Source organism: Oxyura jamaicensis, chromosome 2 (genome assembly GCF_011077185.1).
Source record: "Oxyura jamaicensis isolate SHBP4307 breed ruddy duck chromosome 2, BPBGC_Ojam_1.0, whole genome shotgun sequence".
In the NCBI taxonomy this organism is placed as follows: domain Eukaryota; kingdom Metazoa; phylum Chordata; class Aves; order Anseriformes; family Anatidae; genus Oxyura; species Oxyura jamaicensis.
This window is the reverse complement of record NC_048894.1, coordinates 10,297,103-10,306,476: the sequence shown is the minus strand read 5'-3', so window position 1 is coordinate 10,306,476 and position 9,374 is coordinate 10,297,103. Positions and strand designations below refer to the sequence as shown.

Here is a 9,374-nt window from a genome sequence, read left to right as displayed (position 1 = left end):
AGGTCCTTCTCCTCAGGGCTGCTGTCAATCCATTTTCTGCCCAGCCTGGATTTGTGCTTGGATCATTTAGTAGAATGTGTACACATATATATACTTACCAGAGATGCCAGAAAAAATGCTGTAAATGTGAAAACACTTTGGAATCAACAGTGGATGTGTTTTCTTTCATATACAGCTTTTCATTTTTAATTAATCACTTTTTTACTTGCTTCTGAAACATGAGAAAAATCCAATACCTTGTGTTAACAATATTAATTTCACAATCAATCAAAGTAGGCGATGGAAAATTAAGTAGTTTTTTGTTTGAAAAATATCGTAAGTGCTTACACATGGAATGCTTTCTTTGTACTACAGCATACCAGTACTTCCTACTTTTCTGAACATATTCATGATCAAAAATGCTTATATCAATAAGCCTCATTGCTAGGTTACACACAGTGCCACTCTCATGGTCTGCATTTACCCAGTGGGAAAATGAGCAAAAAAGCAGCAACTTCCATACATTTTTTCTCATGCTCTCAAGATAGCAATTGCCAGCAAAAGATACAGTCATATTATTACTTCAGTTTGAAGTTTAAGGGAGAAACCTGGTATTTTAGGCAAGAAACATTGGCTCAGTGTAGGAACTGACTTGCACTCAAGTCTCCAGGCAGTACAAACATAACTGGACTAAAATATTTGGATCTTTGAATTTGATCTTTGAATTCAAGCATATCAATGAACCATTCAGAGGTAGTGACAGGTACTTTTGTATGAAGGTAATCACTGTTCTTTCCTTTTTTCTTTTAGCATACTAGAGAAGGAAGAGGGAGAGGTTGACTGCATACAGCACAAGATAGAAAAAAAAACAACAACCCATTTTTTACATTTTCCATGCACAGAAGACTCTTCAGTATGAAAATTCAGGATGGTAAGTACTGAAAGTGATGAAATGATGACAAGTAACAATTTCTCTCAGAAGACCGGTATAATTTCAACACTTTATTTTGAACTTAAATTGGGTGGGTAGGAGAAGGGTGGTGGTTCTGTGCATGTGAATGAGAGAGGGAGAGAGATTTGTGGTCTTTTTCTTCTTCTTCTTCTTTTTTCTATGGGTCCTAGTAGTCATGCTCCGCTACCTTACTACAAAAAGTACCAGCCATTTGTCCTCTACCTGAATTACTGAAGTTATTCTAGTGCCTCAATCCACACATATACTGCAGAAGTGAAAAAGACAGAGCTGTCCACCTAGAAGCACCTAACCTAAAACTGAGAACATGATACCTTTCACACTGCAACTGTTGAGGTTACTTGCTTCAATAAGATATTTGAAAGGAAGCAATATAAACATACCATATACAGGCATTTAAAAATATGCTCCAACAGATTTTAGGGGTTGATGAAGCAGTACTTCATCCGGCCCTCTGGACTGTGGCTGCTGCTTCTGAGAGGGGAAGGTGCAAAAGAACATAAGTTAATTCCCCAAGTGAGGTACACTGTTTATATAAGGCACTCTTCCTTTACTGCAGTGACTTGGCACCATCATGTGGCCACTCTGAGTCTGCTCACTTTAAGTAACAGTGTAGATAGAAAACACTTTGCTATGAATTAATTAAAATTTACAAATGATTTCAATTTACTTTAGAAGTTGAAAGTACATAGCTTAAATATAGATACACTAAATTCTGCATGCATTAGAACATTTTTTTCCAATTGTCCTTTTTTTCCCCCAAATCTCTGCTCTGTTTGACCATGTTTTCCTTCGTGATCTTTAAATTGGAAGTTGTTAGGCTACAAAAGTTAAAGGTATTTTCTGTGGTTAATTTTGTTCCAAATTTTATCAATAATGTTCAAAACTTAGAATAAAGTTAGAGACAACGATCCACTGCCTCACTACAAGAGCTTTGAAATGATTTACAGCATTAAACAGGTGTTTTCTGTTTTACATCAGAAATCACAAAGGATTTAGAATTTCAGTAAGTGTCACAAGCTGATTATTTCCAGTGTTTGATCCGTATATATCAGGACAACTTGAGCTTTCAGGTATTCCTTTTGCAATGCTCCAAGGACAAAATCAGAAGTAATGTATTGTGAAATGGAAATTTGTTTGCATGATGTTTCAAGGTAGATATAAGAAATCTTTACCAAGCACTGGTGTTGTAAAGGTCCAGAGATACAAGTTGCAATACAGTCATGTTGCTTATACAGGAGCACAGTTTTATGCTCACCAGACAAAGGTTTGCTGTTATTTACATCTGAGTAGAACAATGAAAAACAGTATTGTAATTTATAGGAATATATTTTCAATAGTTCTTTGAAAATAAACATATTTAGAATTCTTTCAATAAGGAAATACAGTTCATCAACTTTCTGAGCACTATAAGCAAAATTTGGTTCTGTCATTTTTAAAGATAAAATATATCTTTTCATCTGAAACAATGTACCAATTTTCTTTAAAATATATACAAGTTATATACAAATACAAAACTACACTACAAATCTTTTAATTACGGTAAAAAAATCATATAAATATTTTGCAATAATAAATCCACACAGATGTCCTGCTTCTAAAAGGACTGCAACAAAATCAAATTTAATTTTTCAGATTCCTCAGGCTGAGGTAACGCCCATTTCTTCTTTACACATTGAACATCTATCTGTCCAGAGTCCTTGGCCAGCACAACTCCTAACAATCCATTTGTTTTTTCTGGTTCTCCAAGTAGAGCCATAGTTACAACTCTGAAATCAAAAGAAGGGAGGAGGGGAAGTAGGTTGAGACAAAATGAATGAAAGTTGATCTTTCCAAATGTGTTTTTAGCAAGTTACTTATTGTTAAATGATTCTTTCTTTTCTGCTTATCGTCATAGTGTAATACTTCTCCCTTTCAAGTCCCAGCATTTAGCTTTGAACCAGTCACAACCATTTAATGTTTTAATAAGAGGAAGTTCTGCCCCTGCTCACAGATACCTTGACCATTTTCTAATCATGACTTGAAGTTATTTCAAGCTTGTGAAAATGAACTGGATACTTTTAATGGTATTTCCTAAACTGTACAGTATAACAACTTAAAAAATGTATTACTTTCTCTCAAAACTAGCAGCACTTTGCTACAGCTTGCAAAACTACAAGGAAAATTTTTAGTTAGGATAGTCTCAAAGACTAACTTAAGCCCAGGGAAGACAGACTCCCAGCAGGGCACTCAGCAGGGAGAAAGGAAATTCCTCAATTCAGAAAGGTTAAAATAAACTCCACTTCCGAATCAATCTACAGGATACCCAGTTTTCCACACTGACTACAGGAACAGCATTGTGTGACTGCCCTGGTATTAGTCTTGGTGAATAAATGCTAGCCAACAATGTTGTTTACTGTGTGACAATAAACACAATATATTTATTTATATTGGTAAACACATGCTAATATAGGCATTTTAAAATATTCTCCAACATATCTTGCATATTTATGGGGTTGAACCTGATTCAGAAAAGTTATCTTTGAGCTTAAGCAGTCCAGTGAGTTTAGTGGGAACAAAATTTTTCTCTACATATAAACAGCAAGTTGTCCGCATCCATCCTGCTGATAACATCATTTCTGAATTTGATTTATACTAACAGTATTTCTTGTCAGATTATATAAAATAATACATAAATATAATCTGAAATTACACTTGCTGTGGTGTCTCTTTCAAGCAGTTTAAAAAATACGGTTAGAAAAGCAAATTCTAATTAAGCTTTTATGTTAAGCAAAAAATTCCCCACCCCAAATGCTAACCAAAATGTAGATGAGTATTAATACTTTGTTAAAAATACAGTAATGTAATGTACTTACTTCACTGACGGAATGCTTTGCTTTGCCACAGGCAACAAATCATTTTCCAGGAGATCCCAAATGTAAATATTAGATGATGCATCCAGGACAAAAAACACTGCGGGTCTTGTTAAAGCCCACTGCAGGGCAATAATTGGCTGGCCATTTGTGCTGTCATTCCACTGCATGAGAGGATACTCTGATGTCATTTGGTGTAATCTAATGCTTCCATCTGAACAGCCAACCTGTATCATAGGCAAAAACAAACTATTTCCTGGGAGGAAAACAAACTAAGCAGGATAGAAACCACAAATCAGTTCTTGAAAATACCAGGTATATAAATAAAATTAGTTATCTGACTTAAGTGATACATTTCTACCACATTTTACTGTATACCATTGAGTATACAGAGTAATTTAATCCACTGATCTTGGGATGAAGCCCCAAATTCCCCTTAAAAAAAAAATCTCCAGCCATCAGCTTCATTAATACTATGATCAGCACAACACGATAGTAGTTTGACCTGGGGTGAGATCAGAGCTTAGAGGCTAATTGAGAAGGCTACTTAATTAACACATGTAATTTGTAAAACCAAGAACAGCTTTCAGTAGGACAGACTGTACTTAACAGTATGATGATATTAAACTGATTCATAATGAACAGCTAAATCCAAAGACATGCAGATATCACTGCTTCCAGGTATTTTGTTATAACCTTTTGTCTTACCTAGTATAACGTTTGCACGTTTGCTGTAATCTAGGTACAAAAGAAACTATTTCATGAAAACGTAAAAGAACTTTTTCATACTACCCTTGGCCATCTCTGCATAAGGAAGGCTTTCTAGGGTTTTCAAATTACAATGATTTTTAAAGATGACTCTGCAAATTGTATTTACATTCAAGAGGATTTTGTAAATCCTAACTTGTAGAAGTCAGTATCATACTAAATAAATGCATTTGGAAAAACGGGAAGAACTTCCACAGTGGTAAATGAAAGTTCTGACTCTGCACATGGTGACACAAAATACATACACAGTAGCCAAACAGATTCATTTTATACCTCAGGCAATCCCAATGTAAACCATAGCATATTTAGACATAATACATTATTTAAGAGAGGATCAAGTACAAGTATATGCAGGTCTAGGTATTTAGAAAATCCTACCAGAGCTAGAACCAATTTACATTGAATAAACTTTGAAAAGGCAGACAATTGTGTGTCAATTTGAACTGTGGAGGCCAGATTTGAAGATAACTGTCCACATGTAGGGTGCATATGTGCCAGGCATACCTCAAGAGCTTGTCAGCAGGCTAGCTGCAAAGCCATGAAGTGGAGAGGAAAGTATGGCATGGAACACCCACAGCTGCTCCATAGACATTTCTTTCACAGATATCTTGTCTCCAAAATGATTATGTCACTAAGAGATATGTGATAACAGTGAGAAACAGCTGAAGTTTCACTCACAGCAGAAGACCTGCTAGCAATGCTGAATTTCAGTAAATCAGAGTGAGTTACAAAGTTAATGGCTGCAGTGAACCTGCCATTTGTTTCTGTGAGCCAGATCCTCCGTCTTTCACATATCCAAAGTCACATCAGGACATAATATCTTTTTTACCCTTCATTTCAGGTTAGAATTAGTAAGGTAAATCAACGATCACATCTAATTAAATACATCAAATTGGAAAATTTCCCTCCATAGGTAATTAAAAATGAAACTTGTATTAAATTAAAGCATTTTCATACCAAAAAAAGTGACTTTCCAAAAGGGAAGAAATCAATTGCATTGACACGTATTGATCTTATTCCACTCTCCTGGGGTCTGAATAACTTTGGAAGAACTTTTAAATCATGTCTTGTACCATGGCCTATCAGACCCTACAAACAACACAAGGAAAAAGAATTAAAAACAAAAACTAAATTATCAATATTAGAAGTTCATAATTCAAAAGTTAAAACTTAAATATTTCACAGTGTAGCTACTTTAAAAGGTCCTTTACAGCTAATAAAAGTAGTAATATTACTGTAGTAATATTTTCAAATTACAAATTTTACATATAGTCTTCTGGTTAAAAAAAAAAAAAAAAAAAAGTAAATTGGACAGCATTTGAAAAAAAAATAACGAGATGAATTGTAGCATATTACTCACAATGTTTGTTCCAACAATGAAATGATTAGGATCAGAAGACAGAAATTTAATACTCAGTGTTTGGGGTGTTCTCAGGCGCACATCTTTTGGGAAAAGGCTATGAAAAACATAAAGGTAAAAGAAAACAAAAATGTACAGGAATTTTCTCCTAAAGATATGCAAGTACATTACAGAAAGTCTTGATCTAAGATTTTTATGTATAGCTCTAGGAAAAGTGCGCATTATATATATATATATATGAAAGTATTGTTCAATAGATCAGATAACAGTAATTTAAAGAAGTATAGGAAAAAATTGCTTAATAAGATACACATGTATCATATGTGTAAAATAAAAATCAGCTTTATGAGATACACAAGCCCAAAGGCTTGTTTTCTTACCTGCTATTCAATTGCATAGTAGAACTATGTACTAACTTCACTTTTCCTCCAGGAATTAAACCTAAAATTATATAAAATAATCATTTAAACTGATTAAAGAACTTTGCATTAAGGAAGTGCTATCAGCAAATTAAAACCTAAGCTAATAAATGTAAGGATACTTCATAGTAAAATTGTTTCTTGCAGAAATAGCTTTTGATAAATAAGAATCTGAAATCATTTGAACTCTTTATTTCAGAATTCAAATCTGAAGAGCTGAAATCTTTGACAGAAGTCAAAGAAAGAGGACAGATAAAGTGAAATACGTGAACTCAATTATGTGTTTCAGTTCTACAGTATGCACATAAGATCATGCAATATCACTATATAAAACCTCACTCTATCAATGGTGAAAATACACATTTATGTCACTTGGATCCCTAACCGTGAACTATGGTAATAAGAAATGGTAATAATGCTTCCATTAAGTTATTCCATACTACTTGTTAGTAGAGAATAGTGTAATGATTCAAACCCAAGTGTAATTATTCAAACCCAAGAACTTTTTGCAGATGACAAGTAAACAAGTGCTGGCAGAAGCAAAGTTGTGCCCAACATATCACCACAGCCTAGCTTTAAAATACACCCCTCCACAGACATACACATCCAGGTTTGGCAACTCAACATAGAGAGACAAGGCACAGGAGATTATAAACTATAAAACTGATCAGTAATTCTGTTTGTTAGCATTACTGCATTGTTTATATTTGCATTCAAAATGGATCAGGATTTTACTGACAGCCTTTTCTAGCTAGGTAAGTCTAAGTTTGTTCCAAGAACACAAAAGAACAAAAGTTATTCAGATGACTCAAGGAGGACTGAGTGGACTTGCTTCTTACCATTTTTACTGATTTTTTTTTCTCACACTGAATTAAGTACCTTAATCAGAAGAGACTTTCCAGGATAATAATCAAAATGGAGATGTAGGCAACAACAAAAAATTATAAGACTTTGGTTAAAACTGAAAAAAATAAAGAACGGGTGTACCAAGAATGACATGAAGTCTTGTACTCCTTGAAAAAAAAAAAAAAAAAAAAAAGTTGTTGAGGACACAGGTATCTGTTTTGATGTTCTAAGAAATGTGGTTGCCTGTGGTAATAATTGCCACTGCAGAATTAGCAGATGAGATTCAGATTGCAGTGAAGATAAGGCTTATGATACCTAACCTACAACCCAAAATAGGAGATATGTGTCCCAATCAGGATGGGTCTTTTTCTCAACAATTTTTCCCTCTTCTAAACCGTTTGATGTCACCACTGATTCTTCCTCCTCATTAGAACTTCATCATCTCAAAACCCATGTACTTTATACAGTACTCTACTTTACAGTACTTACCTAAATCAGTTTGCGAACCGGACAAATCAACTTTCTTTAATTCTACAACTACCTGAAAAGTCAATATTCAACATTAATAAAAAATAAGTATTTACCAGACTTCAAAGTTTTTTAACTACCTGTAATAACGTAGGACATGCCCATCTAAACATTCCTTTAGAGTTAAGTCTAACATTACAATTATTACAGGTAGATTCACTATCCTCTATAAATGTCTGCAATGCTAAAAATAGTTTCATGTGCCTGCTGTAAATTCCCTACTGGAAGGCAGAAGATGGGAAGTCACCTCCTATACTTAATTGCTCACTGGCTTCACATTGGCTTGATCGGCAACCAAAAAAAAAAAACAACAGCCTAAATCCCCCAAGTGAAGAATTGTAACACATTTTCTGTGTTTTTCACCACCTTTCCGCGAACTCCAATGGAAAGCCTGTTCGGCTCAAACCCACTGCTACAGAAGTTACTTAGAGCTTTAAGGGACTTAACTAGTGCTACAGAAGGGAAATAATTTTATCCCCTTATTATTCACGTAGCTAGATAATTCATATCAAGCAAGATAATTCATATGAGAACAACAGGTTCAGGGTTACATGGGCCAAAGCTTCATCAGAAAAACATAAGACCGAAAACATCTTATAGAAAGAAGAGCTGTCAGGACAGTATTTAAGAGCAACGGACCTGGTGCTTACCTGCCTGTCATATTTCAGGCAGGGTTATCTTATCCACAGATTTCCACATTTTGCCTCTTGAATATTTATTTATTATAATTATGAATATGACCTCACATACATTCAGTACAGTCTCTGAAACCACTGTGATTCAAATAAAATAAAGTAGATGGGTGAAAGAGGACCATGGTCCATTATTCAATTTTTAGAAATATTTGAACATATTCCTGTGAAGTTGAATTACTGTTTGCATATTTTCATGAATTCATGCACCTGTTAGCAGTTTTGCCTAAAGATAATATCCTGGCACTAGGGAGACAGGTCAAAGATTTTGAGGAGAATTCCAATAGAATGGCTAGTTTTGCTGTACTTTTCAGGGAGGAAATTCTCATCAGAAATCCAAGATTAGTTTTGCTGTATTTCAAAAGGTATTTTATTATTCCAACATTTAACACGCTCTCTTTTCATACGTGTATTACTTACCCACATATTGAGGATTCCGTTTTCATCCATTGAAGCTATCTGAAAGGGAGGGCCTGACATTTCTATGGAAGGAACAGTAACAACTCATATTCATACACTAACCTTCATCCTGAATGATATCAAAGGATTTAAAACATTTTCTAGATTAATACGTTCTCTAAAAGTTTTGTGTTCCTCTTAGCTACATAAAGCACCCTAATTCTACCAAGTAAGAAAAAGGCATGAAACTAGTGTATTCAATTTCACCTACAGGAAAGGCAGATGATCTCTGTCCACATCTTTTAAAGTGTCTAGATTTTGCATGGACTTTGGAACAGAACTTAAAATGCAATAGATGAAATCTTGTAAAACCTGCAAAATGTACAACATTTCTTTGGACAATTATGGTTTTCAAAATGAAAATATGTAGTGGCATTAATGACCTTTCCTCTAGCACACTGCCTAAGAATTTGGAGGCATGAGTATTAAAGTTCCTTTGCAAAGGTTGGTCATAAGAAAGTTTAGGCAAAAGGCACAAGAAGACCCATCAATGTCAGTCAG

General features: G+C 34.5%; 1 protein-coding gene across 1 annotated transcript in view; it reads right to left on the bottom strand.

The window, feature by feature from the left end:
• Window positions 1-961: 961 nt before the first annotated feature.
• Window positions 962-9,374, bottom strand: part of DYNC2I1 (dynein 2 intermediate chain 1) — a 33,290-nt gene continuing 24,877 nt past the window's right edge. Inside the window, exons 18-24 of the mRNA XM_035318790.1 lie at window positions 8,835-8,896; window positions 7,684-7,735; window positions 6,310-6,370; window positions 5,930-6,026; window positions 5,527-5,658; window positions 3,805-4,028; window positions 962-2,718 (exon numbers count right to left, since the gene is read on the bottom strand). Of these exons, the coding sequence (XP_035174681.1) occupies window positions 2,547-2,718; window positions 3,805-4,028; window positions 5,527-5,658; window positions 5,930-6,026; window positions 6,310-6,370; window positions 7,684-7,735; window positions 8,835-8,896 (800 nt within the window). The 3' untranslated portion in view covers window positions 962-2,546. The remainder of the gene's footprint in view (window positions 2,719-3,804; window positions 4,029-5,526; window positions 5,659-5,929; window positions 6,027-6,309; window positions 6,371-7,683; window positions 7,736-8,834; window positions 8,897-9,374) is intronic.